Genomic DNA, 16,218 nt, shown 5'->3' with positions numbered 1-16,218 from the left:
CAGCCCGTAAGAAGGGTGGAGAGAAAGGAAACCAGAAAACTGAAATCATGTGGCTTGTATAAAGAATACATTATGGTTTAAATTTGGCAATTCATTATATGACTGCCTCAGGGAATTGACTATTTGGTTCTGGTATACAGCAACTCGTCTGTCTGGAAACACGGGACTGACCTGAGGTGAAAGGCCATTGCCAATGGCGGGGTTCATGGGGTTGGAGGGCCCAGATGGAGGCACAAAGCTGTCTGTATAGCTGGAAAATCCATGCCTGGTGCTTGGGAGGCAGTAGGCAGAGCTGCTGTCCGCGTTGGAAGGAAGAGTGCTTTGGTGTACAGTGCTCGGAGGAAGCGGCTGAGGTCTGTGGACGGTGCTGCTGGGGTCCGACACCGCTGCAAGGAAGAAGGTTATCGGCCATAAATCTCCTTTGGAGGCTGGCAGAGAAGGTTCAGTGCAAAAGTTCGCAGTCACCGAGCCATCAGCATATCCACTGGTCAAATAAATGTAAATTTCATACTGCACTTCTTGATACGTAAGTATAGAGCCACTCCTAACAAATAGAGCCACATCTCTTCCACACATATGTACAAGTACATAGTTTATTTATATACTTCCAAGGAACACTTAACCAGAACAGAAATTCAGAAATCACATTAACAGTGAGAACAAATCTATATTAGTAGTGAATGTTACTAATCAACATAAAGATTAACCAACGTAAGAATTGCGTCTTAAATTTCTTATCAAATATACTTCCAAAACACCTAAATATTAGTGTGATAATATAGTTTCAAATGCCTGCAATGCTATCTTTTGTAATCCAAAATAATTTAGTCTTCTTATTTATCCCGTTCACCTCTATGCACTAATATTTTGTTGCTGTTGCTAAGCTGTGTCTGACTCTTTGCAACCCTGTGGACTGTAGCCCGCCAGGCTCCTCTGTCCATGGGATTTCCCAGGCAAGAATACTGGAGTAGGTTGCCACTTCCTTCTCCAGGGATCTTCCTGACCCAGGGATCGAACCCACGTCTCCTGCGTGGCAGGCAGATTCTTTAGCATTGAGCCACCTGGGAAGCCCATGCTCTAACACAGAAGGACTTTATCAAAGTTTACCTACCCTCAATTCCTACCCCAGTGAGGAGCCATCAGAACTTTGGTGAATTGCAGACTGGAGTACAAACGTAGAGGTTTTAACAAAGGAAAAGTCAATTGCGTGCTTATTTTGGGAGATTGTTTTGGTTCATTGTTTGGCTTTGTTTTAAAATCCTGAAACAGTGTTAAACTACAACACAGTTTAACTAGAGAGATTCAGACATGTTATAGAACAAACCATTTCTCTGAAAGGTGACAGGTACTTTCAGGACAACCCAATATAATGTAACAAAGATACAGACAGCCACAGGGACATCGCAGAAGATTTCACTGTATAAAGTAAGTAGCAGGGAACGAGACTGGGAATTACATTTTAACCCCTTGACTGCCTTCCTCCATACCTTGTGGAATAGCTGTGGGCTGGTAAGAGGTCTCCGACAGCTGGTACGTTGGCAGGGTCGGCATGGCTGTGGGAGGGAATCCCCCCGGAATGAGATGGTTGAAAGCCATTAGTTGATTGGCCCCAGCCTGCTTCCTCCATCTTGCACGGCGGTTGCTAAACCAGACCTATGGATTTAATTTAAAATTTGAGAATTTCACTGATGAAATAATAGTACATTCTTAATGAATTTTTCATGCTAAAACAGATTAAAGGCCCCTTACTGACAGGGCAAACAGACACAAGAATCCTCTACCTTCTGGCTTGTATTGTCAGAGGAGAAAGGAGAGTTAGATGTCAGGGGTCAGTAGAGGGACTTCAAGGGCTTTTTGAGGTCTGGCAAGAGCCCCCATGAACTCTGGGGTGACTATGGGGAGGGATGGTTGAGCAGGGGTGCCATCACCATTGGCACCCTCCCACTATCATGTACTATAGCACTTCAGGGAGGATCCAGGAGTCTCTATGGCCCCCTCCATGACATGTGTCCTAATTTGGCCTTGCCTACTGCACTAACCCTTTTATTTCATAGTCTGATCAATGTGTCTGTATTTCTATGAACATTATGTGCACAGCTCCTACAGAGTCTTATAAATTGACCAGAAGGATAAGTGGAGCTATTTTTTACCGTCTCTTCCAAAATGTGAGATATTATACTGACCTTAATAGAAATAAACGTTGAAGAAAAGAAACTTCAAGAAAAGAAAGCATTTTATCTATGAAGATCCCTTACAAAATGAGTTTGTTTTATTATTTCTTTCCATAACAGCTGTAAGCACATACCTTTTTATCAGAGGGAAAAAGGAGTAGATAAGATAGGATCCCTGAGCTTAAGGAGCTCACTGTCTCGTCTTCAAGGAATTCACAGAGTGGTCAAGGTCACCAAACTAATTGCTCACTAGAGGTAGAAGAGTTCCATGTTTGGAAATGCAGAGAATCAGGAAAACTTTAGATGAGAGACAGAATGTCAACTCACTTTAAGTTTGGATGTGATTTCAAAAAGCGGTCAGTCCAGACAGAAGAGATGACACAAGTGACCAGCATGCTTGAGAAAAGATGACTTGATTTCCCCACAGAACAAAGTTAACACTTAAACAATTGTAAATTTTAAGTCACAAAATTTTTAAAAGAGTAGAGAGAGGAATGTCTCCCTCCCTCCTTTCTTAAACAAGAAAGCCCAGTTTAATAAATACTATACCAAGGCATCTGCTTAAACTTTTGCTATTCACTCAAGCATCTGTCTGAAAAGGAGTCTGGTCTTCTCTAGCCATGCTGCAAGATACTGGTAAGGAAAGCTGTTTGAACTTCCTCAGAACACTAACATTTAATATTCCTTAAGTATCCCACAGGAAAAGAAGGTAAGTCAATATTTTCTCAAGTTGATACATAATTGAATTAGAGTTTTACTTAACTTAATAAATTGCCACCTGGGATAATAGAACCAGGAACGGCATTCAATTTCGGTTCTGGATCAATTGTGTTTTCTCACTGGAAGTCTAAGTGTCTGTTACCATGACTCCCAGAGGCATCAGGGCAAAAAAAAAACTGTTTTCAGGGAAGTGCTTGGAACAAGCTGGGTAGCCTGAGGAGGCTGAGGGTAAGGAATGAGGGTTGTGTTCATGCCTGAGTGTACTGCACTATCCCACGCACCGTGGTCATATTTTATAGTATATAAAGATCAGTGAGGCACACCCAGCTCACGACGTGAAGGGTGCTCACACTTATCTTGACCAGCCCATGTGCAGAGCATCTTCAGCTGCCTAGGCAGGGAGGAGAGATGAATTTCCAAAAGTTATGATGTGACTTCACTCATTCAGACTTACTGTCACCAAACCTACTGGTGAGATTCATTATGAAGATCTCAGAAGCTTGCCCTTCTGACATTATCAGAGCATGTCTCCAATCTCTCTGTGCCAACTTCTTGCTGTAACCTTTAGATAAGTAAACCAAATTTGATTTATCCAGTGGGTGGGCTCTGACTGGTTACTCCATCAATCCCAACCTACTTTTGATTTATGTTCATGCTAACTCCTCCATAACCCAATTTTTAAAATCAAAAATGTCTTCATTCAGATAAGAAATTAGAAGGAACATCATGACTTTCTATAAATCCCTTCAAAAGATTAAACCCAAAAGGCTAGGTATACAAGGTTGTTTGGTTTTGCTTCATTTTTCCACAGTGATACAAGTAAACATTGATGACATGGAATAAACCCACCAGAAGGTGGATTTATAAGTTCTTATATTTACCACACAGTATATATTACAACTACTATAGAAGACGAGGAATAGTTGGAAAGCAAATCTTTACTGAAAAACAAACCTTTAACAGGAGGTTTAAGAGTTTCCCAAAGGAAGGAATTTAAATGTTGTTTAAATTCAGGCTAAATAAATCCAGAGGGCTATTTCTGAGAGAAGCAGGGCTTCTTGAGGACTTAGCTGCCTGTCTCTGGCCAGTTAACCAGAGTTTTCTATCATCTTGCCCCTGGAAGCCTCTGCATCTCCAAGAAGCAGCTGAAACTGCCAGAAGCAGCACTGAAGTAAAAATACACTGAAGTTGCAAACTGGGAAATGGTCCTTGCCTTCTTTAGGCTTTGAAACTCATAAAACACACATCTATTTTTAATAGGAAAAAGGTGCCCTTGAAATCACCTTCATTTTAAGTACCCAAGCTGAGCACAATGATTCTGGGGTGCTGTCATTACCCCATCTGTAACTGAAAGACATTCCCCTGGCACTCAGAAGTCCTACCTAACTCTTCCAATATTATATCACCGAATTCCTAACAATCAAGGAATAATCTACTGAATGACACGTGTAAGTGCATAAGACTAAAATCACTTAAAATGGGTGGAAAGTGAAAGTGTGAGTCACTCAGTCATGTCTGACTCTTTGCAACCCCATGGACTATAGAACACCAGGGTGCTCTGTCCATGTAATTCTCCAGGCAAGAATACTGGAGTGGGTTGCCATTCCCTTCTCCAGGGGATCTTCCCAACCCAGGGATCAAACCTAGGTCTCCAGCATTGCAGGGAGATTCTTTACCACCTGAGCCACCAGGGAAGTCCCAAAATCGGTAGAAGGTATTTATGATTTGGTTTTTATAATGACTAGAAACTTTTCTTTGTTTTGAAAAGAGTAACAATAGCAACAGTCTGGTCTTTGAGGATCTAGAGGAGAATATGAGTGTTCCACCAATTTCTTAGCCAGCAGGGAGAAAGAACGAGTTTACAAAGTCAGCTTCTGGTTGTTGCTGTTCAGTCAGTAAGTCACATCTGACTCTTTGCGACTCCACGGACTGTAGCCTGCCAGGCTCCTCTGTCCTTCACTATCTCCCAGAGTTTGCTCAGATTTATGTCCATTGAGTTGCTGATGCTATCTAACAATCTCATCCTCTGCTACCCCCTTCTTCTTTTGCCTTCAGTCTTTTCCATCTCAAAGTCTGCTACCTTCCTGTTAAATGCCACTTTACAATCTCTAATTCAGTGTGACTTCACTCTTCCCAGCATTACCTGGTCTTCCACATAGCATTTTGCATAGTAAGGGAGTGGGGCAGGAGGCATATATCAGTGGATAACTACTATCAGGCACAGTTGTTTATCATTGCCTGTGCAGTATTACACAACATCAGAACCTTCCCTTGCAGCAAGTTTTTATTTCATGTGATGAACTGCAGCCTGGTTCAATTTCACCGGCTCCCTGACTCTTTCCCTGCTTGTATGTCTCTCTTCATCGTTTTGGAAATGATCTTCAGGTCCATTCTGGAGTAACATAACATCCAATGATTTTTTGAAGCAAAACTGAAATTGATTGAAAGATCCCTATAATATCACAATAACTAGGGGGAAAAAGATAATCACAAAAGAATAGGTTTTTATAAATTCTCCTCTTCCTGAATAAAATAAGTGACCAATTTGTTCTCAGCAATAAAAGCTGGACAAAAACTCAGTATTTTAAAAAACAGTCATACTTTTCATTCACATGGGAGCAATGCAGGCAAGAGTTGAATTCCAGCTTTTCCTGTCCCTCACTACCTCTGTAACCTTGAAAAATTTGCTTAACATCAGTGGGCCTCTATTTTCTCATCTACTAAATGGGAGAAATAAAATCTCCTTCACAGGATTAAACGAGACAACATAAACAATTAAATGAGACAATACAAACAAAACTTATAAAAGAATACTGCAAAAAAAAAAAAAAAGATAGTGTGTTCAGTAAATGTTAGTTATTAAGTAAAAATGTCACATTGAGAAATCCAAGAATTAAAGCCTTTGTTTTCCGAGTTCTGTCTATAGCCAAAGGCTTTCGTGCCCCTGAGCAAGCAGGAAAGTGCCCAAATAACACCTTAAATAATTGAAAGCCAGCCTGGCTTGAACAGAGGCTTAGGTCCAAATTGCTTCCAAGTTTCATGGATTAGTGCTAATTGTCCCATGGTGTAAGCCTAATTTTGCTCTCAATAAATTACTGGTTCACATTTTTGGTGTGGTCCTCAAAAGCAATCTAACCTACATTATTCCAGATGGGTTATTTCAAATACAGTTTGAAAAATGGGAAGAGAGTGTAATCATTAACCCTAAGAATTTACAAGATTACAAAATGTTTCATTAACTACCAGAGCTGATACTAAAGTGTCAATTACAGTACTTTCCAAGTAGGTAAATTCAGGACAAGCTACTTGTTCCCTGGAACTTCTTACTCACCTCACTAGCCCAGCCCTCCTACCATGGCCGCTACCCAGCCTTGACCACTGTGTAGAGAGCAGGCTGTGGAGAGGACCGGCCAGGCTGACAAGAAGAAATGCCATGCTCCCACGAATATCACACATGAGGGCAACACAACTTTATCCATCACAAGAGCAAACTGCAGCAGAGAAGGGTAGGATGACCACATTTTTGCTTCATTATGGAGTTCAGGGCCAAATATTTCATACCTGTCTTAACTTCTGAACTACAAAGATCTGTTAGATGGTTTTAAACCATCATTGGGCTTCCATGAGAATCCAAAATTATCAATGCTGAAGGGTCCTGAGAGATCATGCATGTTAGGGGCTCTTAATTAATGAAATGATCAAGGGGTAGTGATTTGTAAGAATATGAGGAAAGCTAGCAGCCCTCTCCCTACCTAGCACTTGTGCACACACACACACAGGCAAAAGCAGAGCATATGTGTACAAATGTCAAGTTTCCCAGGTCTCCTGAAGTCTATTCATGATTATCCTAGTCATTCATGGACCCAGCCTAAGACCATCTGATCTAAATCCCATATTTTAAAAATAAAATTAGAAAAATTGAAGCCCAAAAGGATTAAAGCAAAATTAAGTGACTTGCTTGACAAAACCCTTTGGGTAAAGCTGAGACCAAAACCCACATCTTCTGACTCCTAGTTAAATCCTTCTTTCCACAAGCAGCTTCCTTTCCTGTCTTCCATTACCTGGGTGGCAAGAAGACTTGCCTGCTTCGTACAGTTCTTCAATCGAATATTTACTAAAACTTTTACACATCATAAGTGTCTGCAAGTCATTCCTTACAAAATTGTAGTTTTGCCATTATTTTCATAATAACAGCTACCAGGGAGGTGAATTAAGCGAATTATGTCTTTGCTGTACAGTAATTCTTATGTTGTGTACTCAGATTCAGCCCTGATAAATATAACATGGTTATTGTCCAAACAAATTTTTTTCAAATACTGACAAAGGTCTAAGTTATTAAAGCTTTCATCTCATCTTTATCCACAAGAGCTTAGAAATTTTCTTCCATGGAGGGAGGGGAATGTAGACACATTTGGGTTTTTTTTTTTTGGTTTGGTGTTGGGTTTTCCCAGGTGCCCCAAATTAAACTAACACACCCTCTGGCTATCACTCAAACTGAACTGACGCTGCTACTGCTTTCCCAGATCCTTCTAAAAACTAAAGGATTTTGTTCTGGCATTTTAATCAGTGATTAACTACTCCCTTCTTTTTCCTGCTGGGTTAAGTAAAAGATCCATATGCCGGGTGTTGTAGGGAATTTGTTAGGCTGTAGATCATAGCTGTGGTGCAAAGACATGATGTGTCTCAAGGGAACTAATGAAGCCGTAAGGAATGTAAAGAGTCACTGGGTTAAAGCCACATTAGGACAGCTGTTAGGTTAATGAGGGCCCCGCTTTGGAGAGGAGGTCACTGTACAAAAAAATATGAACCACTCTTTATTGGTTTGATCCCTTGTCCTCTGGAAGTTAATGGGCCATTCTTACTCTCCTTCACATTTCCTGAACCACATGCGAGTGCCCGCCACCGTACAAGCTGCACGCAGTTGAGATGAATTCTGTCCCCACACACTTGTCTTTGGCGAATGCAACAAGGAGGCAGAGGAACAGGGAACACTCTTCTCGGTTTTCCATCACTCTCTTTGTTTGATTTCTTTCAATCCAGTGTTTATTTTTTGACTCTGAGTTCAGAACTGATCTCCAGTCTGTCTTAAGGGCAGACCCAGGATATGGGCTTGGCCAGCCTCGGCGGGATAGGGACCAGACCCTGGGATATAGAGGGCACTCAATAAAGGTTTGCCGAAAGAAAGGAAGAATGAATGGACCTCAGCTTCACATTTAAACTGGGTGATTGCAGAGCTATAATAAAAGCAAACAGATTTGATGTAAATAATACATACAGCATTGTTATATAATTATAATATGTACACTGTATATGTTACTATAAATAATTTGATATATTATGATATACATTATATATGCTATATAAATATGATATACGAGTACATGTTACTATAAATAATATGTGATATATATATACATCATGATTCGTGGTTGAAAAAGTGTTAGTCATTCAGTCGCGTATGGCTCTTTGAGACACCATGGACTGTAATCTGCCAGGCTCCTCTGTCCATGGGATTCTCCAGGCAAGAGTACTGGAGTGGGTTACCATTCCCTTCTCCAGGGGATCTTCCCAACCCAGGAATCAAACTCAGGTCTCCAGTATAGCAGGTGGATTCTTTACCATCTGAGCCACCAGGGAAGCCCAGTTTGTGGTTAGAAGTGGTCATTTCTGGGAAGGAACACTATATCCCAATGTACTAAATACAGAGATTGAATAGGTCCAGCTGTAAAACATTTGTGCTATAAATCCCAGCATACCTGGGACTCTTTGCTGCATGTACCTCCAGGCTCACACAATCAGATGCCTACATTCCACCTTCCACAGCAGTTCTCTCCTTTCCATTCCCACTGCCGCTGACCTATTTCATGCCCACCACCTTCAATGCTCTTTGCATCAAGTTTAGCTGCCTTGCCTGAAACCCAAGCTCTTCATGAAATGTATGTAAGCACTCAAAATTTCACTATTGTTTATGCACCACCCCGACAGTCCACAGAGTGCCTGGTACATAACAAGGATCCCTGAAGTGGTGAGTGAATAGCAAGAATTGACACACCTCTCTATATGTTATGTCTGATAGAATCATATTCTGCCCAGAATGACAACTGAAGTTAAGAATGCACATTTCCTAAGTACCAAAAAATAAACACTAAGAAAAGACCCTGATGCCGGGAAAAATTGAAGCCAAGAGGAGAAGGAGGTGACAGAGGATGAGATGGCTGGACGGCATCTCTGATTCAAGGAACATGAATTTGAGCAAACTCCAGGAGCTACCGAAGAACTGGCATGCTGCAGTTCACAGGGTTGCAAAGAGTCGGACAAGACTTAGCGACTGAACAAAAACAGCAAGAATACAAAGAAAGCAAACAGATTTCCAATCAGCTTCCTTCCTGCCACCCTACCACTCCCTCTATTTAACCAAACTGAACTACTCACTGTTTCCTCAACGTGACTAGAGTGAAAATGAAAGTTCATCTGACATGTAACTCGTGTGCGTCCAGTGCTCTATGCTTCTGCTTATTATTCTGTGTTACTGAAATGCCCTCCCACCTGCCCTGCCCACAGAATATCTATCTAGACCCAGAAATCCACCTGAACCCTCCCTTCTTCATGAGCCCCCCTTGCTTACCCCAACAAGATCTCACACCTTTCCTCCTCTCAGCTCTCACTGCACTTCCTCTCTCTCTAATACACTCATCATATCAGCTTTGCTTTCAAATTATTTGTGTGTTTACTTTATTACCCCATTAAACACTAGTTCCTTGAGAAATTTGTCTTCGTTCATCTTAGTGTTCCTTGACTTTCCTAGCACTGTGACGATCAGAAAGTCAAGCTGAGAAAAGCAACCTGACTTGGCTCTGCAGACTATAAGAGGCTATTCCAGAACAACCTGTGATGGGAGAGAGAGTTAGATGCATAGGGGAAGGTGTCAATCAATCTAGAGACCACATCAACTGCCTAGTTCGCTGCTGAGTCCTCAGTCTCACTCTGACTATGAAAGTCAAGTATCTGGGAATAACATGACATTTCCGGATAAGGTGACTTCAACTCCTGGGCCAGCAAAGAATTCCAGGATACCCTGAGGCACTTGTAATCTTTCCAGCAGTGCTTTTCTACCTTGGGGAGACTGTTCATCATTCATAATGAAACATTATTCGATTACTCAATAGAAACAAATTACACCAAAGTAGCCTTTCTCCAGGGTTCAGAACACTTCTAAGTTGAAAGGGTAATTTTACATGTTCTTAAAATAATATAAGTTACTTGAAAAGCTTCTAGACTTAAAGAAAAGGATTTTACCTTATACAACTTTGCACTTCTTCATGATTGAATGGCTACAGAGAGGAAATATATGGAATCCAATTACCGTGATCACTTACTAGCTACATGACTTTGGGTAGTTACTTAAACGTTCTGAGTCTCAGTTTCCTCATCTATAAATTGGGGATATTCATAGTACCAACCTAGGGTTATAATGATAAGTAAATTAGTTAATCCATACAAAGCATTTAGAACAGTGCCTGGCACACAACAACCACTCAAAATTTCGTTGTTATCCATGTACCACCCCCAAAATCTATGCATTCCCTGGTACATAACAAGGATCCCTGAAATGATGCATGAGTAACACGAACTGACAGTCTTCTCTATGTTACATTTGATACAATTATTAACACAGTCTCCTCGTAATGACAACCAAAGTCTAAAATAAGAACGTATTTTCATAAATACAAAATATACTAAGAATAGAAAGCTAATAGATCACAGTTTTAAATCTATACATATAAAATACTCATATCAAACAATGTGACAAAAAAGCCAAATATAGCCATCATATCAATAATTAGACTTACCAAACTATTAAAAGGAAAAAGAACATTTTCTGACTTACTGGTTAGCACAGTAAAATGTTGCTGAATCCCACAGACATACCTTGAGGAAGGGACAGGAGCGGGTGAGGGGGAGGAGGGTGGGGAGAGGCACAGTGGCGGGAGGTGGTTGGACCACACAAGTGCAAATAAAAAGAAAAAAGAGGTCATGATATTGTTATCATGACAAGGCAAAATGTAAAGGAAAGAAATCAGAAAGAGAGAACTTTATAATGTGAGAGTCTACCATTCACAATTAAGGACCATTCCTAACATATTTACTTTCTTGGTTTGAAATACACCTTAGAGAAGAAGATGCTCTTGTTCCCTGTCTGGGTTTACGCAGGACAGGATGTTGGGACGTCGATACCTGTACTCGAGCCTCCGTAAGCTTTGCCCTCTGGGCCAGTTCCTCCCTGGTGTAAATATCAGGATAGTGGGTTCTCTCAAAAGCCCGCTCCAGTTCTTCAAGCTGTTCTGCTGTGAAGGTGGTGCGGCTCCGGCGCTGTTTCCTCTTGAGGGGCAAGTCGGGTTCAGAGTCGATGTCAGAGCCTTCATCTGATTGGGGTGCCGAGGCTAAAAAGCACAGGAGAAAAGAAGTAATCTAATGTGTGTCAACAAACAAGTCGGTGGAGTTCCCTGCTAGCCTAATGGTTAGGATTCGGGACTGTCACTGCCGGTGACAGTCTGGACCTGTCACTGCCAGGTTTGATCCCTGGTCAGGCAACTGAGATCCTGAAAGCCGCTTGATGGAGCCAAAACATTGGGGGAAAAAAAGGTCTGACCAAGATATAATGACTCAAATCCTAGTCTAAAGTATACTCCCAAAGTCCTCCCATGGACATCAAGCCCCTCCTTGAGGAAGTACATTAGTATTCAATCTCTTCCCCAACGCCATCTCCAGACTCCCCCAGGCAGAAATAATTGCTCTCTGCATCTGTCATTCTAAGTGCATTAGGAGCTCTTAAAAAGCAAGGACAGGCCTCCTCCACTTTTCCTGACACTCACCCTTAGCATTTAATGGATACTCGGTTCTTGTCCAATAAATGAATCACATTTAATTTGGTTCCTGATAAATTTTCACCAGCTTTTAGACCAGGAGAAAATTTGTTAAAGAGTGATTTTTTAAAATAAATATTCCAAAACTGACTTTGTATCTAAAAAGGCAATAACAGTAAACTATCACAGGATTCCTATAAATTTACGAACTGTACCGCTCTTATTGACAATGTACAGGAGATAGGAATCAAGACCACACCCAAGAAAAAGAATTGCTAGAAAGCAAAATGGCTTCTGAGGAGGCCTTCCAAATAGCTGTACAAAGGAGAAAAGGAATCATATACCGATCTGAATGCAGAGTTCCAAAGAATAGCAAGGAAAGATAAGAAAGCCTTCCTCAGTGATCAATGCAAATAGAGGAAAACAATAGAAAGGGAAAGACTAGAGATCTCTTCAAGAAAATCAGAGATACCAAGGGAACATTTTATGCAAAGATGGGCTCAATAAAGGACAGAAATGGTAGGGATCTAACAGAAGCAGAAGATATTAATAAGAGGTGGCAAGAATACACAGAAGAACTGTACAAAAAAATCTTCATGACCCAGATAATCACGATGGTGTAATCACTCACCTAGAGTCAGAAATCCTGGAATGTGAAGTCAAGTGGGCCTTAGGAAGCATCACTATGAACAAAGCTAGTGGAGGTGATGGAATTCCAGTTGAGTTATTTCAAATCCTGAAAGATGATGCTGTGAAAGTGCTGCACTCAATATGCCAACAAATTTGGAAAACTCAGCGGTGGCCACAGGACTGGAAAAGTCAGTTTTCATTCCAAACCCAAAGAAAGGCAATGCCAAAGAATGCTCAAGCTACCACACAATTGCACTCATCTCACACGCTAGTAAAGTAATGCTTAAAATTCTTCAAGTCAGGCTTCAGCAATACGTGATCCATGAACTTCCATATGTTCAAGCAGGTTTTAGAAAAGGCAGAGGCACCAGAGATCAAATTGGCAACATCTGATGGATCATCAAAAAAGCAAGAAAATTCCAGAAAAACATCTATTTCTGCTTTATTGACTATGCTAAAGCCTTTGACTGTGTGGATCACAATAAACTGTGGAAAATTCTGAAAGAGATGGGAATACCAGACCACCTGACCTGCCTCCTGAGAAATCTGTATGCAGGTCAGGAAGCAACAGAACTGGACATGGAACAACAGACTGGTTCCAAATAGGAAAAGGAGTATGTCAAGGCTGTATATTGTCACTCTGCTTGTTTAATTTATATGCAGAGTACTTATATGAGAAATGCTGAGCTGAATGAAGCACAAGCGGGAATCAAGATTGCCGGGAGAAATATCAATCACTTCAGATATGCAGATGACACCACCCTTATGGCAGAAAGTGAAGAGGAACTAAAACGCCTCATGATGAAAGTGAAAGAGGAGAGTGAAAAAGTTGGCTTAAAGCTGAACATTCAGAAAACTAAGATCACGGCATCCAGTCCCATCACCTCATGGCAAATAGATGGGGACAACAGTGGAAACAGTGACTGACTTTATTTTTGGGGGCTCCAAAATAACCACAAATAGTGATTGCAGCCATGAAATTAAAAGACAGTTACTCCTTGGAAGGAAAGTTATGACCAACCTAGACAGCATATTAAAAAGCAGAGACATTACTTTGCCAACCAAGGTCTGTCTAGTCAAGGCTATGGTTTTTCCAGTGGTCATGTATGGATGTGAGAGTTGGACTATAAAGAAAGCTGAGCACTGAAGAATTGATGCTTTTGAACTGTGGTGTTGGAGAAGACTCTTGAGAGTCCCTTGAACTGCAGGGAGATCCAACCAGTCCATCCTAAACGAGATCAGTCTTGGGTGTTCATTGGAAGGACTGATGTTGAAGCTGAAACTCCAATACTTTAGCCACTTCATGCGAAGAGCTGACTCATTTGAAAAGACCCTGATGCTGGGAGGGATTGAGGGCAGGAAGAGAAGGAGACGATAGAGGATGAGATGGTTGGATGGCATCACTGACTCGATGGACATGTGTTTGAGTGAACTCCGGGAGTTGGTAATGGACAGGGAGGCCTGGCATGCTGCGGTTCATGGGGTCGCAAAGAGTCGGACACGACTGAGCGATTGAACTGAACTGACCACTCCTTATAAGAAAAACCATGTTAAATTTACTATCTCGTTACCAGATATTAGGAAATGCTTTAAGGGGAGCTTAGATATTGCTCATGTAAGTCTCAAGAACAGACGCAGGAAGAAGCGGGCATAGTCTAGTGAATTGTTTCTAAACAGAGATTCAGAGTCTGGCTCTCTGCTGAATGGATAGGCAGCTGCTCAGGACTGCTGCCTAATTTGAGGCATAAACTGACGGTAAAGAATCTGCCTGTAGTGCAGAAGATGGGGTTGATCCCTCAGTCAGGAAGATCCCCTGGAGAAGGGAATGGCAACCCAGTCCAGTATTCCTGCCTGGAGAACCCCATGGACAGGAGAGCCTGGCAGGTATACAGCCCATGGGGTCGCAAAAAGTCAGATATGACTGAGAGACTTAGTGGATAAATCAGGAAGCAATCCACCAGCCAAGTTTAAAAAAAAAAAGAGTGATACCAGTACTCCAACTTGAGGTACGCAGTGCAAAAACGAAAATGCAGGATCCTGCATTCAAATGTTAATCATGCATTTCAAGATGGCAACAACAGAGCATAAAACTAAGCAAAGGGCCCCTCTCTGCACAGGAGGCCCTGAAGCCAGCCTGGCTGCAGCCCCCTCCACCAAAGCTTGAATTTGCCTGTGTATGAGCACGTTCAGGGAAGACCTTCCAAACTGAGTACGCAGGTGCTTAAGAAAGAGGAGTGGGAGCTGGGAAATTAAGTAGAAATTCATATTCGTGATGCAATTTGGTGCAGGTTCTGCAGTTTGAGGATGCATCACACAAGGGTTCTCAGTAGGAGAGCAGTCCTCCCTCAGAGGCCTGGACCTCAGGGCAGTGGCAGAGGCTGTGAGGGGGCTGTCAGGCCATAAACTCTGAGCACAACGCAGGAGCTGAAGCCACCGTGCTTCTGAACATATCCAAATGCACTCATAAAACTCCCCAAACAACTGGGGGATCCTCTAGGGAAGGGGTCTATGTATGCTGCCAGCCAGAAAATTGTAGATTATTAATGGGCTTCCCAGGTGGCACAGTGGTAAAAAATCCACCTGCCAATGCAGGCGATGAAAAAGACGTGGATTTGATCCCTGGGTCAGGAAGATTCCCTGGAGAAGGAAATGGCAACCCACTCCAGTATTCTAGACTGGAAAATCCCATGGACAGAGGAGCCTGGCGGGCTACAGTTCATGGAGTTGCAAACAGCTGGAGATGACTGAGCAGACATACACAATGTCAAGGTAATTCATTTGCCCCCTCACACCGGAGGACTTGGGGAAATGCAACGGGTGCTAGAAGCAATCTTAAAATGCAGTATCTCCTACAATACCAATTTTCTTTTCTCTTGAGCTCAAACTTAATTCTTCCCCATGGAAATTTTAAATTTCATTCAGCTTTTGAATAAGCTATAATTTGCCCCAAAAAAGTACCCATACAAAAGAACTCAAATATAATTCTAAGTTTTCTATTATTTTAATACTTCTACATTTTATTCACATTCAAATACTGTGAAATTAAGAAAGTAAATTAATAATATATATGACAAATTAAAGACAACCAATTCTGGTACATAAAAGCAAAAGGTAATATATATATTATATATATATAATATATTATATAATATATAATGCTGTAATGTATGTTGACCATTATGCTTGGTTTTTCAATTATGTTATCTAATTTAATATAAAATGGTCTAATATAAATCTTATTTTAGGATATTTTAGCATTAACTGAAAGAAAAATAGACTTTCTTTAAGTATGGGAATATTTTACAGGAGTATTAACATGTGCATGCTGCAGTCCATGGGGTCGCAAAGAGTCGGACTCAACTTAGCAAGTGAACAACAAATATTAACTTGCTAAAAAATATGTTGTGCATTGCGTGCTAAACTTAAAAAGCAGCCAATACAACTTACATGAGTCTACCTTTAATAAATATGAACCAAATTAAAAGAATAATAATTTGTGAATAATTGTAGGGCAGTGGTTCTCAAACCTCTGGAGCATCAGAACCACTGGATAAACTTGTTAAAACTCAGATGGCTGTCCATTCCTCTGATTTCGTTGGTACGGAATGGGCTCTGAGAAGTCACATTTCTAAGACATTCCCTGGTGACTGATGCTGATTTTACTGATCCTGGACTGACACTTTGAGAACCATCTCTATAGAATATTCCAGACTAGTTATTTGCTTCCCCTGCAAAATTCCTGAGTATATAAAATATTTTCCACCACAATTTATCCAAAAACTTGCCCCTACTTGCCCCTTCAATTATAAGTAATATACTCAAGAAACAAATTA

At 41.2% G+C, this 16,218-nt stretch overlaps 1 protein-coding gene across 3 annotated transcripts in view; it reads right to left on the bottom strand.

The window, feature by feature from the left end:
- PAX3 (paired box 3) overlaps nt 1–16,218 on the bottom strand; it is a 102,871-nt gene that overhangs the window by 24,155 nt on the left and 62,498 nt on the right. For all 3 annotated transcript variants that reach the window (XM_055398265.2, XM_055398266.2, XM_055398267.2), the window contains exons 5-7: nt 11,127–11,332; nt 1,488–1,653; nt 172–386 (exon numbers count right to left, since the gene is read on the bottom strand). In XM_055398265.2, coding sequence (XP_055254240.1) covers nt 172–386; nt 1,488–1,653; nt 11,127–11,332 — 587 coding nt within the window. The remainder of the gene's footprint in view (nt 1–171; nt 387–1,487; nt 1,654–11,126; nt 11,333–16,218) is intronic.

Source organism: Moschus berezovskii, chromosome 2 (assembly GCF_049115385.1).
Source record: "Moschus berezovskii isolate FMDL1 chromosome 2, NW_MosBer_1.0, whole genome shotgun sequence".
Lineage (NCBI taxonomy): Eukaryota > Metazoa > Chordata > Mammalia > Artiodactyla > Moschidae > Moschus > Moschus berezovskii.
The sequence above is the reverse complement of the archived record's forward strand: the minus strand, read 5'-3'. Positions and strand labels throughout refer to the sequence as shown.